We start from the raw sequence: 22777 nt of genomic DNA, 5'->3' as shown, positions 1-22777 counted from the left end.
ATTCCAAAAGTGCTGATATTTCTGAAATGTGCTGAATGTTTCACTGATTGGATTACTCCACTTGTCTGTTTGCAGCATTCCATACAGGCTTAGGGGCTATTCACATAAACATATTACCGTGTCCATCTGCATTGGGCTTCAAATGTTTTTCTATGTAAATACAGTATAAGTTAGAAGGACTCATTTGACTGTTGAGCTGTGTCTCATTGTTTTTTATTGTTTTTGTGTCTCTCTCGTACAGGAGCGCCACATTTTTAACATGCTCTTTCAAAGTTAAAAGAGCTTCAACTTTTAAAAACGCTTCTTGGAAAACTTGCATTCCTTTCTGTTTTCTGTTTTTTTTTTTTTTTTTTTTAAGCAGAATGTGTTTGATCTGAATGGTCACGAAGTCTATGTCTGTGGAAAGTCTCACATACAAGATTTTAAGAGACAGTTCACCCAAAAGCCTTAAAGTTGTTCCAAACCCATATGACTTTCTTTGTTCTATGGAACACAAGAGAAGATGTTAGGCAGTATGTTAGTCTCAGTCACCATTCACTTTCATTGTATATTTTCTTCAATGAAAGTGAATGGTGAGTGAGGCTAATATTCTGTCAAACATCTCCTTTTGTGTACCACAAAAGTCTTCAAAGTTATACTGGTTTGTAACAATGTGGGGATGAGTAACTGGTGACAACATTTTCATTTTTGAGTGAGACATCTCTTATCTTAAAGACAAAAAAGCTTGTTACAACAATGAAAACCGGATGGTCAAACAAGCAAGGGAGAGTCAATGATCATGTCTTTATCACATTATGTAAAACGGCCTCTTCAAACAATGTCAAAAGAAGCTCAGCACAGAAAATCATGAACTGGAGAGGAGGTTGAGTGCAGTGGTAAATCAATTGCAGGCCGTGTCTATTAAAGTGCTGGGCTAAATTACATTATAGTTAAAACAGACAGATTCATGTTGCTGTGAGGGAGTCTTTGTGTGGTGAGGAGAATTACAGTAACAGTAAATGTGTCTAGAAACTGTACAAATCATGAAAGTCTCTGTGTTAAGCTAGAGGCGAGTTAGAGTAACAGAACGATAGGAGTTTGGATAAGAGATAAGCAATTTCATGTATATGTTTCACAAGTTCTTATTTCCCAATTTCTTAAAATGGATTAGACTACACAATACAGGAATATTAAATGTTCATGAGCATCCCAATCATTTAGATGAGCACATACGTATGTGGAAAAGTCCTCGGTCATGTGCGACGCACGCACGCGAGCACACACACACACATGTTGAACACCCTTTTGTGCATCTTTTCCATGTGCAATCTTTGGGGAATATTTCAAAATCTGCTCATCATATTATGTTGTGTTTGGGCTTGTTTGTATAAGGATAGTCTGCTGTAAGTTACGATACATCAATGTCTATGTTCTACGCATGTTTTAGAAATTAATAAGGAAAAACATGACAAAAAGCCACTCCTGTTTATGACATTTTCGTGTTTGCCAGTGAGAATTTCATATGCTTACACTGATTGTAGTTTGGCCTGAGTGAAATAAATGTGCTCTCTACTAATTGAGACCTTTCCAACATTATATAACACATCTATATCATCTTTTTTTATGGTTTTACCAACTCTGAATATAATGGTTGACAACAAATTTGCAATTATGATGAGAATGAAACCATTCTTATTTGTCAGCAAATTAAAAAGCATTATTTAGGAATTAGTAAGATCAGATATATGCATTGTAAGGTCCAGATTCTAAGCCTTAAAATGGCACCTATTTTGTTCAGATCAAGTAAGCGTTTATTCATTTATTATGTAACTATTATTATTTTTTATGTTTGTTTCAGCAGGGAGTGCCACCATTGGCTCAGTATGAGCTCAGTTCAATGAATCCTTCTATCAATAAACATATATAAAAATAAAAAAAATAAAAAAGGAGTACAAACCTAGTCATAATTACTAAAAAAAGAAGTTGATCAAAAGATCTAATACAATATCTTGTCATAATGTATGCAATATGCGAGATTTATAAACAATCTAAGAAGGCTGGTCATTTTTGACTGGGATCAAAAAATGTGTTAGCACAAAACCAACACAACATAAGGGTTAACGTGTTTTTTTGTAAGACACAAAGTGTAACAGATCACAGAAAATGCACTGTAAGCTCAGCTGAGTTTTTCTGGGATAGACTAACTTGGATTGGGCAAGAACTCCGATGACCTCAGCATACAGGTCAGCGATTATGTGCACATTACCAGTGTTGGGGCCCGAGTACCTGTCAAACAAAACATGGCAAACAAGATCAGTCACACAAATCATTCCACACAAAATCAAAAAAGAAAATCGCAATAGTTAGAATATTACAAAAACACTTCTATATTTTTGTATGTTATGGACACTAAGGTTTTTTATTATGGCATGATTGTGTTTGCCAAAAAAAGGGCAGAGAGAAAACAGTAAAGATCTGGACAGCTCATAAACTCCTACTTATTAGTAATAAAAATGGTTCTTTAAGAGGAGGCCAAAAGTTTGGAATAATGTACAGATTTTGCGGTTTCGTAAGGAAATTGGTACTTTAATTCACCAAAGTGTCATTCAACTTATCACAAAGTATAGTCAGGACATTACTGATGTAAAAAAACAGCACCATCACTGTTTGAAAAAAAATAGTTTTTGATCAAATCTAGACAGGCCCCATTTCCAGCAGCCATCACTCCAACACCTTATACTTGAGTAATCATGCTAAATTGCTAATTTGGTACAAGAAAATCACTCGCCATTATATCAAACACTGCTGAAATGTATTTGGTTCGTTAAATGAAGCTTAACATTGTCTTTGTTTTTGAGTTGCCAAAGTATGCAATAGACTGGCATGTCTTAAGGTCAATATTAGTTAAAAAATGGCAAAAAAGTCAAAGCTTTCTCTAGAAACTCATCAGTCAATCACTGGTTTTAAGAATGAAGATTATATAATGCTTGAAATAGCCAAAAAACTGAAGATTTAATTCAAAAGGGGTACACTACAGTCAAAGACAAAGGACAACTGGCTCTTACAAGGACAGAAAGAGATGTGGAAGAGCAGATGTACAAATAAAGAAGAGTGCATCTCTAGTTGGTGAAATAGATGCCTCGCATGTCCTCAGCAGACAGCTTAATTTAATTCTACCCGCTCAACACCAGTTTCATGTACAACAGTAAAGGGAAGATTCAGGGGTGCAGGCCTTATGGCACGGTATCTACAGGTTTGAAGGAATGAAATTTAAGACTTTTTAAGGCCAAATAAAAGAAAAATGTAACACCACTTTCACAATAAATAACCCCCACATCAATTAATTAGCTGATAAATACAAAACCGCTGAGGCTAATTGAATGTCTGTGGACATGTTTTTTTTAATGATATATTTTATTGTGCATTTGTTTAAGTTAATACAAAATAAAAACTCAATTCTATCATTAAGAATGCATGTAGCCTAAAGTATGTAGCCTATATTGTGACTTTCTAACAAGACATGACACATTAGACCAATGCTTCAGCAATGTCACCGCTTATGTCAAACACGGAAGTGGTGGCAAAAACTATGTGTATTAAGTAAACTTTTATTGGATTATGTTGTTGAAAAATTATTCTGAGTGCTCTCGTTGACTGCTGTGTCTTCAAGAACATAAAAAGAGCTGACTGGACTGAGATCATTTCAACTCACAACTTTACAGCAAGATTTAATAGCGAACATGATTACATGTTTGTTATTAGCTCATTTCATTATAGTAATTGTATTGGTAAGAACAGGTTTGTATTTATGATGTTTTTGTGTCTTTCGTTTAATCCATGTTTGATTTTTAATGGGAATGGAAACGAGGCTGTGAAGGACAGACTTACCATTTCTTCAATGGCATGCATGGTGTAAATCTGAAAAAAGTTCCAATATTTTCCACAACTCATGTTGTCTGGAGTTTTTTGTCTAATGAGTGCTCTTGAAGAGATTTTTTTCAATGTTTTGTACACGGAACGATCCAAAAATTCTTTAAACTGCAGTACATCTCATCGAAGAGACTGCACGTCTATCCCGCACAGCCTTGTTGTCATTGCCATTAAAAATCAAAGATACCGCTGCTTTGAATATGTGCTAAATAACATTTATATTTTTTTTCTTGGCAGATAATTTTAACAAATAATTTAACAGGTAGTTAAAGGGCAGTTCATTTAAAAATAGAATTTCTGTCATCACTGCTCACCCTTAAGTCTGAATGAGTTTTTCTCTGCCATGGAAAAAAAAGGAGATGTTAAGTAAAACGTTTAGTCTCCATTCACTACCACTGCATCTTGTTTTTCATTCAATGTAAGTGAATGGTGACTGAAACTCCCTAATATCTCCTTTTGATATCCACTGAAATAAGAAAGTCATACAGGTTTTCAACAGCATGAAGGTAAGTAAATGATGACAATTGAAATTTTTGAGAGAAATATCTCAAATAAAAACTCATCAGTTACCTTAAAAATGGCCATTTAAAGTTGACAAGATGTTTTGAAAATGTTAATAGATTAAATAATGAAAGAGAAGGAGACGCTGTGCTGCTGCTTTCCCCTGATTGGTCTGAATAACTCACAGCATCATGCAGGCTGCTCGGTCTTCTCTGTCCGTGTGCTGTCAGTGTCCTCTTTGCTCTGTGACGTTTTTACTGCATGAGAAAAGGGACGTGTGGCGTGAGAGCGTGAAAACAGTGCCAATTGCATTGGCAGCCCTAGATTTAGAGAGATGGAGATGAGAGATATAACAGGTGTAACTCTGCAGCTGAGTAGTTCTGTTAGCTTTACAATTATTGTCAAAGGTGATGTGAAACAAGGAAGCGCAACGATTTGAAAGGTGCCAAAAGACCGCTCCAATCTCGTGCGCTTGAAAGTTGTAACGTTGACTGCTTTGTCGATTATAAGCAGGAGTGACTGTGTTAGAGATGTAAAATAAAAGGCATTTGCATTTCAGATTAATGGGTTTATGAAGGTTTATACATGTGTAACATTGTAACTTCAGTAAAAATGCACTTCCCTGCATGCGCTCACACTAAACTCAAGTGTCAGCTGCTAAATGACGGATGCATGAGAGAGAGAGAGAGATGATTTGGCTCAGCAGATTCTGCTGTTAAGCATCTTCTCTATTCACAACCCAAATTTTAAGACCTCAGCAAATAAAATGTAAGAATTCTTGTAATTTATTTAAGATTTTTTATGGCCTTAAATTAAAAAAAAAAAAAGGAAATTTAAGACTTTTTGAGGACCCACGGATAACCTGTATGGGAAGAATTACAAAGAAAAAGCTTTTTCTTTGAAACAGAAAAACAAAAGGTTAGAGTGGGGAAAGAAACACAGACATTGAACAACAGATAATTAGAAAAGTGTGTTATGGATCTTAATCCCACTGAATTTTTGTGGTATCAGCTAGATTGTAAGGTGCATGAGAAGTGCCCGACAAAACAGCCATATCTATAACAAGTGCTACAGGAAGTGTGGGGTGAAATGTCACCTGAGTATCTGGACAAACTGACAGCTAGAATGCCAAGGATCTGCAAAACTGCCATTGCTGCACGTGGAGGATTTGTTTTATGAGAACTCTTTGAAGTTTAAGTAGTTTTATTTTATTTTAATAGTAATTTTTTACATTATTAATGACCTGACTACACACTGTGATCAGTTGAATGCCACTTTGGTGAATAAAAGCATCAATTTATTTCCATAAGATCAAATTCTGTACATTATTCCAATCTTTTACCACCAGTGTATATGCAGTGTACACCTGTTACATTTGCATAAACAGGTGTGTGTTTGTGTAAGTAAACTCACCCCTCTTTGTGTTTAAAGTGCTTGAATGCCAGGTTAAGGACTTCTTGTACTAAGGCGTCTGGCACAGGATGAAGGGGAATCTATAGAATACATTTCATTATTATCATTTCTGTGATGTAAGGGTCAACTTTTTACATCAGGGAATCAGAATCCATGATATTCAGTTAGAACGTTGATGCATGTTAATGACACAACACAGCTCTCTCTGACTTTAGAGGCACCACACCGAAGTAATAAAGCTATTTCTCACATACACAAACAAAAGCAAGCAAACCTCACCTGTTTTAAAACTTCCACTGAAACTAAACAAAAAATGAAGTCTATGGCTAAGTCCCTTCGCTCAAGCAGGTAGTCTTTATCCCGATGCTGTTCATCTCTAAAGAGAGATTAAAAGATAAACAGATGCACAAGTTAGTATAACAGAAAATGTTTATAATGATACACAGAGCATCACAAGAAACGAAACTTCAAACATTCAAATAAAAGTCAGAGTCTGAGAAAGTCAGAGGTGCAATGTGTATTTGCAAGTGTCCTCACCCTTTGGACTTCGTGCTGGAGCGAGGTCTGTACTCGTATGACTCGTCCTCTGTCCCACTCTGTCTTCTGTACCAGTCAAACAACGTTCGCAACAATGAAGGCAAACAGTGTTCTGCTATGGAGCTCATAGAGCTTATTAACTGTAACACACAAACACATCAATTCCGTTTAATACAGTGTAAAAGACAATATTAAATATAAAAGACTTTTCCAGTCATTTGTGATATCTGGAAACTGTTTTTAAAAAAATCATCTGGATTCAATCTGATTCACTAATGAAACATTCAGACCATTCTTGAACCCATTCAAACAAATAACTGACAAGAAGAAAAATGTTTTATAGTGATACAGAGAGCATCACAAGAAACGAAACTTCAAACATTCAAATAAAAGTCAGAGTCTGAGAAAGCCAGAGGTGCAATGTGTATTTGAAAGCGTTTGCAAGTGTCCTCACCCTCAACCCATTCAAACAAATAACTGAAAAGAACAAACTCAAAAGAAGGACAAGGTTCACACCCTTTTAGACCAATGAATTGCCATGACTTTTCCAGACATTTGTGATATCTGAAAAAACTATTTAAAAGAATAATCTTGATTCAGCCTGATTTGCTACTGAATCGTTTAGACCATTTGTGAACCCTTTCAAACAAATACCTGAAAAAATAAAAGGATTCAAAAGGACAAGGTTCACACCAATTGTTCCCCAATTAATTTCCATGACTATTCCAGTCATTTGTGATTTCTTGAAAATTATTAAAAAAAATAAATAAAAACATCTAAATTCAATCTGATCCGCTAATGAATCATTCAGACTATATGTGAATGCTTTCAAACAAATAAATGAGAGTCATGTGACAACATGCAAGGTTCAGAAGTGTGAACGGCGAGCTCAGCGCACTTTGCTAGTTTTGAGAATTTTAATGACATAAACCAGTGAGATTTCATACACCCTGATCCATAACTGTTCTAGGAAGACAACATGTCAAAGAATTCAAAATCCTCGGGCTCTGGAGACATTAAAAGACACTTACGTGTTCAAGCTGATGCCGCTCCCGAGGCTAGGGATCATGGAGTCAATTTGCCCGGAGAGGTAAAAGAGTATCAGCGTGAATTTCTAAACATGTCGGCAATGCTGACGAAGGTCGTTGCTGACTTCGAGGACCTTACTGCAACACGTTGACAGATTACTGCCATGGAGACGAAATTTACTAATGTGGTTACATGTGGATGTCAAGAAATTAATTGATTATCTGGAGTCATCGGAGAGCTGCTAGCGACCAAGGCAGACTTGGAGAGTGTCTGGGAAAAGTTGGAGGATATGGAAAATCATAGTCGGCGGAACAACGTCCGAATTGTTGGAATTCCTGAGCGAGCAGAGGGTCAGAATATGGAATTTCTGGATGAGCTCTTTCCGAGTCTGCTTGACAGGACATAAGCTGGAAATCGAGCAAGTTCACAGAGTTCTGGTTCGGCAATCTGCTGAGGGAGACAGGCCCAATCAATTCAGGCCAAATTTCTGAGATCATCTGATAAAGCTCTTGTGTTACGTGAGGCGAGGAGTAAAGGTAGGCTTTCTTGGAAGAACCACAACATTTTCTTGTTCCCAACTTTAAAATTCGACAAGAGAGAAATGTGATCGATTCAAGGAATGCAAGAAAATCTTACATCAATGGAAGGTCGCTTTTGCACTAATGTTCCCGGACAAATTGAGAACATGCTAAGGATGGCCGCAAAGTATTTACTTGTGCCCAACAAGCATTGTCCTTCATAAAGTCAATGGAGTGAATAAAATATTGTGTGATTCTCACATTGCAGCCAAGTGGGCCTGACTCACTGAACATTCACTTGATCGTCAGAGGAAGCTGTGCGCCTTTTTTGTTTCTTTTTGCGCTCGTTCCGCCTAGCGGCTGGAGTTTGTTTTGTGAAGTAACACTCCTTCAAGAAACTCTTAAATCAATGGAAGGTCGCATTTACACTGATGTCCCCGGCCAGGTTTAGAATAGATGCTAAGGATGGCCGCAAGGCATTTACAGCTAGAGCTTTTATGAAATATTTTAGAGTAGAGCATAACTAGAAAAATATAAATGTTTCAATTACTTAAGGCCTGGAAAACATAATAATTTTAGTTTAATAATAGTTTTCCATGATGGTGGGAGCACTGAAAGGGGGAACTAATATTACCCACTAATATCATATCCTGATAATTCACGATCAAACCAAATCCTAATAGATAAATTCAAGGTATGTCCTAGTTTCTTACCACAATAAAATCAAGTCCTAAAATCAAGAATAATCTGTGTAACTAAAAAATGTGCCATATTAAAGATAAAAAAAATTACAAAAATTGGATCCACTTCATATTAGGTGGCTTTAACAAATATGTACTTAACCATTTTATACAATATATGTATTATGTACAAACATACTATTGCATTGCAGTTACATTTAAAGTACCTGCATTTATTATACATTGTTACAGTGTTAACTTTAACCCTAACCTAACTCTTACCCCAAAACCTAAATCTAACCCCTAATCCTAACCTTACTCCTCAACCTCAGTAGCATCAAATGTGGGAATTTTGCAGAACACCACATAGTTACACAGTATTACATAGTCTTGTATGTATTTAATGTTAGTACATAGTTGTTATGGCCAACTAATGTAAAGTGTGACCAAACATTTTTTGTCTTTAAGACTGTATGAGCAAAAACCAATAGTAAAGTGATTTGTTAATGCAATTTCTCAAGATTTAGACTTGACGAAGGGAATAAACATTAATGAGAGAGGTCTAAACACAAGGCAATATAGAAACGAGTGAAAAAGGAAAATAAAAATAGAAAAGAAAGAGGGATGGCAGCACTTTAATGTGCAGTCAGGTATTGATCTGTCCTATCGCAAGGTCAGGATGAGTGTAGGATAATACATCCACTGACTATTCAACCTACCACTGCAGTAACCCATCACCAAATACACACATGCGGTAAACCAGCACCAAATGCACACATGCATGCAAGCATACTGTTTCCGAAAAGTCTTGAGCTGATGAGTGAGGCATGGTGTAGTGCACTGTGGTGCGATTCTGCAGAGCCAATCTCTCTGCAGTCACATACGTCACGGAACACGCAGTTCCTGAAACTATAGGCACAGGCAAATCCAATACCCAAATCAGAGTGTGTCTAGTACTGTGATTTAGTATGTTGGAAAAAGACAAATTAAAAAGTGAGTGTTTGTGAAGTGAGAATGTTTGTAGGTGTGTGTATACATGGGTCAGGTGAGTGTGTGTGGGACAGGATGATGTATATTGGTAAGGAGAGTTATGTAACTGCTCTCCCTGCCCCTATGGCACTTGGCTCACACACTCCAACACCCTGAACTGATGCATTCTCACACACACACACGCACACACACGCACACACACGCACACACACGCACGCACACACACGCACACACGCACACACACGCACACGCACACACACGCACACACACGCACACACACACACACACGCACGCACGCACGCACGGATCTACTGCTGCGGATGACACAGCGAATCTGCCTGCTCTTAGCAAGTTGGCTCTCACACACACACCAAAATTTTATTCACTTAAAACTATAGAGAATCAGACACATACAGTATACATATCATTTCGGGGGATCACGCTACCGTTATCTTTGACAATGAGAACGAGGCTGTGAGGGATAGTCTCTTCATTGGGCTGTACTGCAGTATAAACTGTTTTTTGATTGTTCTGCGGACAAAACATTGATAAAATATCTGTCCAAGAACATTCAGTATACAAAGAACTCCAGACAACATGAGTTGTGGAAAATCAGATGAGATTTAGGAGATTTATACCATTCGAGCCATTGAAGAGACTGTAAGTCTATCCCTCACAGTCTCGTTATCATTCCCATTAAAAATCAAAGATGGCGCTAGTGTGAATGAGGTCTCTGATTTTCTGCATACAGAGCACATTCTCACAGGCTCATTCTTTCTTTCTCTCTCTCTCTCTCTCTCTCTCTCTCTCTCACTCTGTTAAACACACAGGTCTAATGGCACTAGCTGGATCCATTGCAAGTTGATGTCTCATTTGCTTTGTGTTTTGCTAAACAAAGCATTTTGCTATAACTCTCCTGTCTAAAGTTTTGCATTAATCAGAAAAGAGTGAGTGATAAAGAGAGGACAGAAGCAGTGGTAACCTGACGAGCAAAGAGGAAGCGAGAGATATATGCCAGACAAGACAAATAGGAATCTATTGTAATTATTAAATATGATATATAGTATGGTAGTATTTAAGTAAGGGCAAGCACTCACAAACATACACAACTAACCTGATCAAATTGTGCATCTTCACCTCTTTGCAGCGAGCGGGACAGGGGCTTTTCCTGAAACAACATAATACGTAAACAGTTAAGCTGGATTCCCACCGTAACAATTCTGCCATATGCAGTGTTCATTTCCACATTTTAATTTATTTTGTCAAAATGTTTGTCCATTGATGAAAATGTCCTTTAAATTAAGACAACATTTTAGTCTCGGACTAAAATGGCATATCATTTTAGTCAACAAACATTTTAATTGACAGTAATGTGAAAAATGACAAAAGCACAAATCATATTGTAACAGACCAAACCTTAACCAAATATTAAAATATTTTGAAAATTGTATACCCAACTTACAATTTAAATAGGTATCAAACATATAACAAATGTATATGTTTAACATGTAGGATTAAACAACATGAGAAAACTGTAATGACAAACTGTGCTTCTGAAATGGCATATAATGAGTATACTGGAAAAAGCGTTTCTCAAACTGGGGTCCTTTTCAAATAGCCAGGGGGTCCGTGGAAAATCCCTGAATTGTGAATATTGTGTTGCAATTTTGTAATCAATTAAGCAATAAAAAATTACTTAATCTAATGCTATTGACTAGTAATAAAAATATGATAACAGAATGTTCGAACAATATATAAAAATATTCTGGAATGCAAATTGGGGAAATCCGCTCATTTCCATGGTAACAGCCGCAGCGACTTCTCTTATTGGTGAATGTATATCGCCCCCCTCCATCACTCAGACCTATCATTAAGGGACATGGCTTTTCCTTCCACTGCTACGCAGATGATACGCAGCTTTACCTGTCGGTCCAGCCTGACGACCCCACCATCACAGCTCATTCCTCTGCCTGCCTCTCGTCCTGGATGAAGAAACGTCACCTTCAGCTCAACCTTGCCAAGACAGAACTCTCCTGTCTTTTGGACCACAACCTCACTATTCATCTTGGTTCAACTAAAGCCAATCAGGATGGCCTGAGACATGGGAGTAGTGGTGGATGACCAGTTTAACTTCACTGCCAACATCTCATCAACTGCCCGGTCTTGCAGGTCTTTACAACATCAGGAAAATTAGACCTTTCCTGTCTGAATATGCTGCACAGCTCCTGGTCCAAGCTCTGGTCATTTCAAGACTGGACTACTGCCATGCCCCGTTGGTTGGCCTCCCAGCTATCATGATTAAGAAAATGCAAATGGTCCAGAACATTGCAGCATGTCTAGTCTTCAATCAGCCAAAGATGGCTCAAGTCAGCCCACAGCATATTCATGTGCTTTGACACTGACCTTCAGGAGTCAGGACAGCTAATGGAACAGTATCTTCTTAAATAAATTCACTCCACCATGTCTACAGTATGTCCAATCTCACTCTTTGTGTTCAATGAACGAGCAGCACCTGTTGGTCCTGTCGCAAAGAGGCTAAAAGTTTAATGCATAATCATTCACTTTCTCTGTTCCTCTGTTGTGGAATGAGCTTCCAGCCTCCAAACAATCTGCTGATACCATTTCAGCATTCAAGAACCAGCAGAAAACACATCTGTTCCGCTAGCATTTACTATTTAACAATCTGTCTCTTTCCTCTGTGCTAGCATCTATATTTCTCCAGCCACTTGGACAACCTGCCTGTGTGATACTGCAGATATTGTTTAATTTTGTATGACAAATTACTTCTATTCCTCATTTGTATAAAATTTGCTTTGGATAAAATCATCTGATAAATTACTTGATGTAAAAAAAAGTACCAGTGTTTTCATCATGGCTGGCTGAACAGTGCATTTGCCAACCGCATGGCAATAACCATCACATTTTGTTATACACAGTGTCAAGTTGAAAACAGTTTTGAAGCCCCAGAATTCTGTTCCATTCAGGTGCACTACATTTTACTCTTTGAAGTCACTAAGAAGTCACCTGGTGTGTGTGCGCATCTCCAGATTGTTGAGCACTGTCTCTGCCCTGGACAGAAAGTCACAGTGCACGGTGTTGGAACTTGTTGCGGTGATGATCGTTATGGATCATCATTTTCATGATCTTCAATTGCTGTCATTTCTGAATACTCCTGTATTGTGCGTTTGTGCATTACACCGTTATGAATTCCTTACATTGAGACAGTTTGGGATTTTGCATTACATGTAGCATGTTTTTAAGGTAACAGCATATTTATAAAGCAAGTTCACATTCTGACAAGCATGTAACGTATTTCAAGCTCACTTGTTTTCTGGCTTCATTGTCAGTGCAGATGTAAACTACAGTATAATATTGTGAAATCAGATTAATCTCATATATAGGATGTGTTTGAGTGATGCAATAGACCTTATTCACAGTGGCACCATATTTCATTTTTGAAGGGAATGACAACAAGGCTGTGAGTTATTGATGTTTAATCTCTTCAATGGCCTTTACTGCAGTTTAAGGAAAATGGAAAGTCTATCCCTTTCAGCCTTGCTTATATTCACATTGAAAATATGGCACTGCTGTGAATAAGGTCAATTAACTCTATAGTAAAGTTAATTGTACAGGTCTTAAGCACCCCAACATACAGTAATATGACAATTATTTTATGATATGTCTTCATGTCAGGTAGACACTTTCCCCCAATACGAGGCATTAAAAGTGGGACTTTTCCAACCCCGATTTTCAAATAAGAATTGTAGGCCTTGAGCAAATTAACATATCTCGAGCCCACTTTTTTATAAAGTGGCTTTGTTGTTAACACAGACTGTAAAATGACTCAAGGACCCTTATTACTGGCTTGAAAACACTTTGAATACTCTGTATTCTGGTTTTGAACCAACAATTTACTATGAGGGAGAAGTTCAATGTGCTAAAAGTTAAAAGATAGCAGAGCAGAGGAGAGAGAGAAAGAGAGCATTTTATAAAGCAGCTCCTCTCTGCAGCCTTGACACAGCCATTACCAATCAATGTATCACAAGCAAGAGTGCTTTTGTACTGAATAAAATTTTGTTAAAAAATACAATGGTATGCTGACATGTAATTGTTCTATTTTTTACTTGTTAAAATGTATAAAAATTAAGGAAAATGTTTTGACTATACACCATTTTGATAACGAAAATAAATGAAACTTTAAAATTATTTTTCTGGAAAAATAATTTGGGGATTTAGGGAAAAAATAAAAACAGATTTCAGTTTAAAAATAAACAAGTGTTAGAAACACTTAAAGGAAACATGCATATCTTTTAATTTATTATTTACATTGAAAAGTAACTTTAAATAGGCTAAAGGAGTGTGTTCAATAGCACATTATCATATTAGCAAATTATTTCTGAGGTATCGAGAACCATGAAATTTTACTGGTATCAGTACCGACAACTGAAATTATGGTACCCTGACAACACTAGCTGTGACAACAACACTGGTGATTTCTGAGTGAGCAATTTTTGCAGCTTAGTTTGAATATATGGTCTTGGTGCATTAGGGAGGAATCTTTGGGCTGTGAAAGTTCATAGTGTACGTGTGATTCAAATGAAACCTGCCAGTGAAATGTCCTGGTAATTTTTAATGCAATAAATAAATAAATATTAGAAAGAGAATAAAGCCTTCTTGCATTGTGACTTTTTTTGTCCGGACACTTAAACATGTTTTACTCCCAATTCTCCTTACACATTCAGATGTTTTAATTTGATAATTTCCACTGTTTTCAATAATGATTCTCATTACTATGATTCCCATAAGTCTTCTATTTTATAAATTTTTTGGCTGTATTCCTGAATTTTAATTCAAATGTGCACCAAGGAAGTACTACTGTGATGTATAAATTCAAATAATTTGCGGTAATGAGAACATCATAATGCGCATCTTTTTTCACGTTGCGGTAATGAGAATGTTCGATATGCAAAATATAAATTATTGTTTGTTTCTTATGATTTTGGAGTAAACTAGGAACAGGATATTTTCTTCACAGGTTTTGAGAGATTTACCCTATATACATAGTCCCTTTAATTTTAAAAGCACACAATTAGATGGTACTGACCAGTGGTTCGGCCATGACCACCTCAATCTTCTTCTCGGCGAGCACAGCGAACTCTGCAAAGAGGCTCTTGATGACAAACTCCCCGGGCTTGAGCTCGGGGTCAATGGTGATGCTGGACATGGTGGCGGGATGGATGCTATACTTCTCCCAGCTGGGGGGGGCAGAGGGTGATGTTCCTCGCCTAATCACACTGCTGTTGCTTACAGGGACAGAGGCTGTTGAGAGAGAGATTCAGTTATGAAGCATTATGAATGCAAAACGTGGTTATAAACTTCAACAGGTTTTCAATGAACTAGAATCACAGAAAAAGGACAGAATAGGAAGAGACTTGTGGAAAAATGTATATGAGTAATTGCTCAATATTACAGCTTCAGGAATAGCAGTCCTGCCTTTCAAGCTGACAAGTTTTCAGTTTCCTAATATTACCATTTTCAAAATTATGCAGTGCTAGAGAGCAAATTTTCAGGGAGGAAAATGCCTTTCAACAAGTGGAGATTTCTTCTTTTACCCATTCAAGTAGATAGAACATTTACACATATGCCTATTGCCAACATAAAAAATAGCTTTACGGAGCCTTGCAAATATGTACACCAGGTGAACTGAATTGCCTAAAGGGACCTTGATCCAAGAACAACATTTTTATCTATCAGCATCAAATGAACAGAGCTGTTAATATCCGATTGCCAATATTTATTTTTTCAATGAATCCACACCTTAAGGAATCTTACAGTTGATCTTTTGAAATATCAACATTCATTGTATATATATAAAAAAATAAAAAAATAAAACAGCTGTATGATCACAGGTTGAAGATGTTTTCGACTGATAATGACGAGTGGCGGATTAAGTGCTATAGTCCTAGTTTAAAGAAAGAGCCGACATAATCATTCCTAAAACACAAAAGCAGAGCTAAGCTTAGCTTAAAAAAAAAAAAAAAAAAAAAAAAACAACACACAATAGAAACAGATCAAGGACAGAAGGCCACACGAGGACAAGATAAAACTAGAGGAAAATCCCAAGCTTTCACTTATAAAATGGGTGAAGACAGACACGTCTAGGGCTGAGAGGGAGAATTTAGTTTGCACCAAAGCAGTACCAAAACTTCTTAAACTGTCAAAGCATTCATTTAAATTGTGTGCTGTAAGGTTGCATGGTAGTATCGCGATACTAAAGATTCAATACTGGCAGTGCCACAGTATTTTTGAAACGGTAGTACCGCAAGTTATGTTGCATGTGCGATAGTAAATATTATTTTAAACCTTATTTAAATTTATATCTTAAAATCAGACCTACGTATGTCTGCAAAAACAAAAAAAATTAAGTCTTTTTGAGTAGCGTTCCCTTCATGCAGTGCCTTTTAAGAGCGCAAACTGCTGTTTAGAATTTGCCCCTAATATGGTATTGTTTATTTTTCAATGAGTGGTTTTCCCATGCTTCAAACACACACGTATCCCAGCGTGTTAATTTGGCAGTCATGTCTCCTAATGGATAATATGAATTAAAGTAAAACTTTGGAGGGTGAGATGCTTTTGACACAACACAATTCACGTAGCGAGATATGCAATTATTTTAGATTTTGCCTGATGAGAACGGGAAAACCTATCTGCCATGAATGTAGACGGAGATTTCAAGCCAAAAGGGGAAACACCAGCAACCTTTAGGTCATCCCACTGCCTCTGCAGAATACACACGGTTTAGTGCCATGTTACATTAACATTATCGATAATTGTAAACCATGAATATTATGACATGAAATGAGAACTTAAAAAAATACAAAATAATAACCTTTATTGATGGATGGAGTTCAGATTTTGACTAATGGTGTTGCTAGGAAAAAGAAGGAAAAGGTCTGTTTTAATAATAACTGATTACTGGACATTTATGACATGCCACCACTGATGATCTACTGTTGATGAATCACTGCTCATTTTTTATATTTACATTTAAAATATTTACTTTCTATATTTTGTAACAGATGTTAAATGATCGTAAAAGTGCCTATTTTGTTTACCTTACACCTGTTTGTAAAAGCACCTGGGAGCGCAGATATTTCAATATAAGAGCCCAAGGTGTTTTTAGGGCTTGTTTATAAATAAAAGTCCCAGGTTATGTGGCAAATGCTTTTCTGTGTATTATTGTGATTTTGGTTGCACAATAAACTGTATCTGGGTTTTCATTCAATTTATACTATTGTAGCCTCTGTGTCTGGGTTGCACCTTCATAGTAAGGAAGGAAACATTTTTTAACAGATTTTAAATATATTTATTAACTTTAAAAACGAATCGTCTGATTAATCAGTTATCAGCTTTTTTTTCCTTCTGATTACCATCTTGATTTAGAATAACTAATCTAAATAATACAATAAATCATCTAAATCTAGCAATTCTATAATTTGAAAAATAATAACAGCCATTTCACTCATAAATATGTTTTCTTCTGGAGCACTGCACAGGTAGCTTAAAAAAAAGGTATATATATATATATATATTATATATATATATATATATTTCTATATTATTATCATAACAGTCACACACACACCATCACCAATTATGACAGTTATAGACAGTAATTATTTAAACATCATGACTTTTAATGTACTGTTGTACAGTTGTAATAATAATAATAATACAAATAAAAATACCTATTATATTTTAGTGTGTGTGCATGCATTAGTGTAAGAATTCCATTAAGACTCCAAAAAGTTGGCTAACCATGTCAATAAAACATTGCCCCATTCACATACTAGAATTTGCTGGTCATTCATTCTCATCTTATCCCTGTAACTTGGTCTGATGCCAAACTGTATGAGATCTTCGACTTTACAAGGTTTGACAATGTTTTGACTTGACAGCCTTTTAGTCTGAGTCATTCTGTCTGATGACAGAGAACCGACGCTGAGGTCTGAGCATGTCTTAAAATGGACTGTACACATTATTTCGACCATGCGTCACATCCTGCTTCCTAACACACACATACACTGGGTGGAGTGACTGGTCAATCTCCTGAAAAGAGTGTATGCCAAAATATTTTTTGTTCTTCAAGGATGCATTATGAAACTGGGATTTTTATCTTTTAATTAGAATGTTCCAAATATTTATAAGGTAAAATGTGCAATTACTGCACTACCAAATTTAAAAAATGTCCCCACATAATTTTTTTATTTTGTTAATGCAATTCTTGAAGGAATATGAACATAAATGATGATGAAAGTCAAAATTAAATGTAATGTCATGCTTCAATATTTACAGAGTAACCCATTATTTTGTAGAAAGGGGGTAAATATTAGAAGTTTAACCTATGATTTTAGAGCAAAATTACAGGTCAACCTTAGAAAGGTTGAAACGTGGCAGCATCATTGTTTTATTTTTACATAGAGACAGGTAGGTATATTACTAAAATCAGTTGACCTTCAGCACCCCTTGTTGCATTAAATGCCAATGGTTTGAGAACAAACATTGTTGTTTTTCCATAGTTGGAGTGCTTCGAGAAGTGCAAAAGATATCTTAATACCCTTTTTGATTATGGTTCACAAAAAAATATTTTTTTAAGGCACTTTATGGTTAAATCTCAGAGATATGGGCCTCCAAGTGTGGCTCTTTGCATAAATAGTTACATTTCTCACATTTTCAATGATGGAAAATTAAATGTGGGTCCCATGGTATGTAGCTAGTTTTTCTTGTCCAGATAAAACAAAGGTCTGAAGTACAAATAATGTTGAAACTAGAAAAGTACATATTTATATAAACTAAAAATTGTAAAAACCCTGAATTTTGAGTCCAAAAATATGACTTGAGTCCAAAAAGTTTCCCAAACCCTCACCACCATGCCTTCTGCCCTTCTATAACAGATAGTCCCATCCAAAACTGAGATAATTGGTTGAGCCAGAAGTTGCATTATTGGATGCTTATAGACTATGGTCCATTCAGTAAGTTTTTGCTAATTTAAAAGGTTTTACAGAAATAATTTATTTTAATATGTTGAAAATTATTTACACTCACATGAAGTCTCCAGTCATATCAGTAACCCCAAAAAAGCAGTTTAATTTTAAGTTTTAAATGACAACCAGTGTCATATAATTGACTGAGTTAAAAGGATACTAAATAAAATGCCAAGCATGAGCACAAGACGGAGCTTGCAAATCGCAGCTGTCAGGTCACAGTCAAGCGCATTACAATGTGTGGTAATTCATTTGGATTAAATGCAAAAATGTCCATAATAAGGATGTGTGTGGTATGAGATGGATAAAAACACACACTAAAAGTAATAAAACAGAGGATAAACGAACTGAACAAACTTCCAGTATCCAGGTCAACAGGTGTCAGTATAGAGTGCAAAACCACAAATTCTACTAAAACCAATGGGATGTGTAAGAGCCAGCTAATATCTTACTGAGAGCAACTTTAAAGAAACAGAACAAAATTTTTACCACAAAGGCCACAGTGCTTGCACTTTTGAGGCAAATCAACCTATGGCCGGCTTACTTAAAAATAATAATAATATTAATAATAATAATAATCATTATTATTTAATAATAATTAAATAATATTTTATAATAGTATTCTGTGGCTACTGAAAAGTGGCATAGCATTTGGATGTCCTTTGAGGGTAAACACTGACCTGCTACTTACAGGATCCATTTTTTAAATACTAGAGCACAACGTAACGGTGACCTACACCAGTAAGTATTGATGCTCTGATTATAATTTTCACAGCTGATACATTTAATGATTTTTTTTGTCATATGATCAGTCAGTGCCAATCCTGATCATTTAACCTTTTATCAGGAACTATTTTCCTTTGCCATATCAAGTGTGAAACACCATATACTGTAAACAACCTTTTCATATCTGCCACACTGCGTCGTCGTTCTTAACTGCTGAATCAAGTTTGTTGTCTTACAACATTCTGTCTACATTTCACATACTCTCATGATGACATGACTTTGGTGCTGAAGTCTTAAAGGAGCCCTGTGTCTTCTGTGACATGGACGAGCGTTTATGCAATTGGCCAAATTTCTGTATAAGACAACCGATCGAATCACTGAATGTGAATATACCGAGACTCTGATCCCTTATTAGTAGGGATCAGAGCATCCCTACTAATAAGCACACACTCATGCTAACTTTCCATGGCACAGATGAAGGATTGCACACATTTACAATCTAGTCCTGAATCCAGAAAGACTGGAAAAAGTGTGTTACATGTCTACCCCAATTCAGGAAATCCCTGCCCTTGCCTCCCACAGGTTGCCGGGTAAACCAAGATGAGGCCAGAGAAGCTAAAACAATAATAGGAGGATGAACAAAAAAATCCATGTGAAATGTAATGGGTTTTTCAGAGGAGAACATAGGATCACACCTAGCAACTCCCACATCATAACAGTAACAAACACATTCACACACGCAAGACTCCATCCTCAGAGCTGTTTGTTTGTCTATGTAAGAACACTCACTCTTTGTTTCATGTTTCGCAATGCCTCCCCATCCCTATGATGTCACTCAGCCAGCTTTCATTGGCCGGTAGCATAACAGGGTCCTCAGGTTCTCCTTCAATTGGCCAGCAGACCTGCTGACAGGCACACCATCATTGTTTGTACTTTTCCACTCAACAATGCAGAAAGGGTGAGCAAAAGAAGTAGAGGAAAAATGTTAGACATCCTCCTCCTATCTATCACTCTTCATCCTTCTCTCCTTTCCTCTTTATGCTGGATAATTTGTGACACACTGGGCTGCATTGCAGACCCCACAGCACACATTTGTGCCAGAGAGTGAGACAGAGTCACGTGGAATGTAGTCACACTTCGAGCCCATTAATGCTGAGCCTGTTTGGAGAGAGTGTTCTCTGGGACATTCAGATACTCTGAACTAGACAATGTGCTCTCAAGATATGATACCCTGTCAGGGTGGGAATACATCCATCTCTGGGCAGCAATATGATAATATTGCTTTTCTTTACATTTACAGCATTGCGATTCAAACTGTTGGTACTTCGAAGTGCTGAACTCGCTGAACCTGCATTACTTCATTGTAGATTATTGGTACGTTTGTTTCGGGGTGGAATGTGAGGGAATGGCATACGTTTGTTCCAGCATTGTTTATCTTTACACAAAAACTTTTGCAGTCTAGCTGTATGCAGTAGTGTTGTCAAAAGTACCGGTACTTCGGTACCAAGTCAGTATTAAAATAAAACAAATTTAAAAAAAAGAGGTAATGCTACCGGTATTTCTGCTGTTCCGTTAGTACAGAGAATCGACTTAATTCGGTACCTGCACACTATCTGTCTGACACACGACTGCTTTCAAATGCTCCGATGCTTATTTGAACGTATGCTCTGTTACTTCTTTTACAATGAAATGGACAATTAATCAAATTAAAATCATTTTTAATAATCACGGATTATTAAACCGTGAAATGGTGCAATCAGCATTCAAGCTGTGTGTTTTAAATGAATATGTGAAGCAGACTGCACATACTCAAGAAATTCCAAAAATATTGAGAATAATTTGTGCTGTATGAGATGACAGCAGAGCACTAATCCGCTGTGAAATGCATATTACGTGACGACTTTATTTTTGTATATTCAGTATTTGCACTTTAACGGTCACACTGGGCCATTTAGCAAACTGAAATTGTACTTAAAATTTAAATTCTTGTTAGAATGTTAGAATATCAATACAATATTGTGAGAAAAAGAACAGCCCTCTCCCCCCTCTAATTCTTAATGGGCTTCCACCTGCTTCATGCATGATGAAGATTAAAGGCAAGCTGGATTTTTTTTTAAAGAGAGAGGGAGATTAATCTGTTAAGCTCTTATAAAGTGTCAATATTATTTCTGCAGTGTCTCAACATGCCCAGATTCCTTTATGTAGAATCTTTCTCCAGAACCAATGCTTAGAGGCACACAAATTTATCTGGATTCATCTGCACTTTTCTCATTAATGCAGCTTCAACCCTTATTCATACTTGTAAAGTTATGCCTATGACCTCCAACTAGAGACAGGGCAGTAGAAGAAAGAAAGAGTCTACTGGTCGAGTTGGATGTTGCCAGCTCTTGAAACTAGGACTCGCTCCTCATTGTTTGAACAGAGAGGCCCAACGCAAAGGAACTGGCACCAACGTGCAGGATTGGAGAGAGGGAGCAAAAGCAAAACAGACTTACTGTTGCATGCCAACTCCAAGTGACATTTCTTCAACTGCGCTGGACTTACTTGCTGTTGTTGAGCTAGTCAACAGTAACTGTAAGCTGCTACATTTACATTTTCAACTGAAAGAATCTCTCCAAACCTGCTAAATTCATAAAACAAATTTCTTGCAGCTACACACCAGAGACAGATGAACAGGCCTTCACCTACTGCAGGCAGCTTGGCTGAAGGCAGCACACAACGGCCATGAACCCCTATATGTCTAGCTACCCAGTGAACGACTCATTTTCATTCACGTAACATCCCCTTAGTCAGGAAGACGTGATGGGAAGTGTCATTTAAGCTGTTTTGTTCCTTTTCCCCCAAAGAAGTTAGTGTGCATCTCCACAACAACAACAACAGTGACTTTCAGGACATCCTAGCCCAAAGCATTGCTTATATGTTGCCAAAAGCAGAATTGACCTCTAGTTGCAGCTGGTTCCAAGGCACATATCTCCAATGTATTGCTTCTCAGCAGACAAATGATCAAAGAACTCCATCTGCACCGTGCAATTAATCCTCTGCATCTCAAAAAGTGCTTAAGTCCAAGAAGTGAAAAACTGTCTGCTCATGGTTGGCTTGTTGATGACGTCTTAAGGAAATGTCTGCTGGTTAGTGAGAGTCTCATCAACATAATGTATAAAAAAGTATATTATGTATGGCTCACATACCATGAGACCTGTGACTTATTTATACGATTTGTATGTTTTCTGTAATATAATGTAGCATAATGTGTGCCATTTCGCAAACAATTCCATGAACACACATTTACAACAATATGATACACAAGTATGACATTGTTACTAAAAACACATACAAGAAAGCAACAGCATGTGCATAACCGCTCTGATATTTTGGGGCTTTTCATCTGATGTTCTAAAATATGGATGCCCAAACATGCTAAAAATAATAA

At 36.8% G+C, this 22777-nt stretch overlaps 1 protein-coding gene across 8 annotated transcripts in view; it reads right to left on the bottom strand.

The window, feature by feature from the left end:
- The window catches only part of LOC127623667 (protein furry homolog-like), a 173931-nt gene that overhangs the window by 83130 nt on the left and 68024 nt on the right, over positions 1–22777 (bottom strand). For 7 of the 8 annotated variants that reach the window (XM_052098084.1, XM_052098085.1, XM_052098082.1 and 4 more), the window contains 6 exons: positions 14682–14896; positions 10692–10745; positions 6361–6500; positions 6103–6199; positions 5824–5903; positions 2185–2265 (listed from right to left, as the gene is read on the bottom strand). In XM_052098084.1, the coding sequence (XP_051954044.1) occupies positions 2185–2265; positions 5824–5903; positions 6103–6199; positions 6361–6500; positions 10692–10745; positions 14682–14801 (572 nt within the window). In that variant the 5' untranslated portion in view covers positions 14802–14896. Of the gene's footprint in view, positions 1–2184; positions 2266–4595; positions 4610–5823; positions 5904–6102; positions 6200–6360; positions 6501–10691; positions 10746–14681; positions 14897–22777 lie in introns of those variants that run through there. The other variant, XM_052098086.1, reaches the window with a different exon arrangement.

The sequence above is a fragment of the Xyrauchen texanus genome, chromosome 30 (genome assembly GCF_025860055.1).
Source record: "Xyrauchen texanus isolate HMW12.3.18 chromosome 30, RBS_HiC_50CHRs, whole genome shotgun sequence".
Lineage (NCBI taxonomy): Eukaryota > Metazoa > Chordata > Actinopteri > Cypriniformes > Catostomidae > Xyrauchen > Xyrauchen texanus.
The sequence above is the reverse complement of the archived record's forward strand: the minus strand, read 5'-3'. Positions and strand labels throughout refer to the sequence as shown.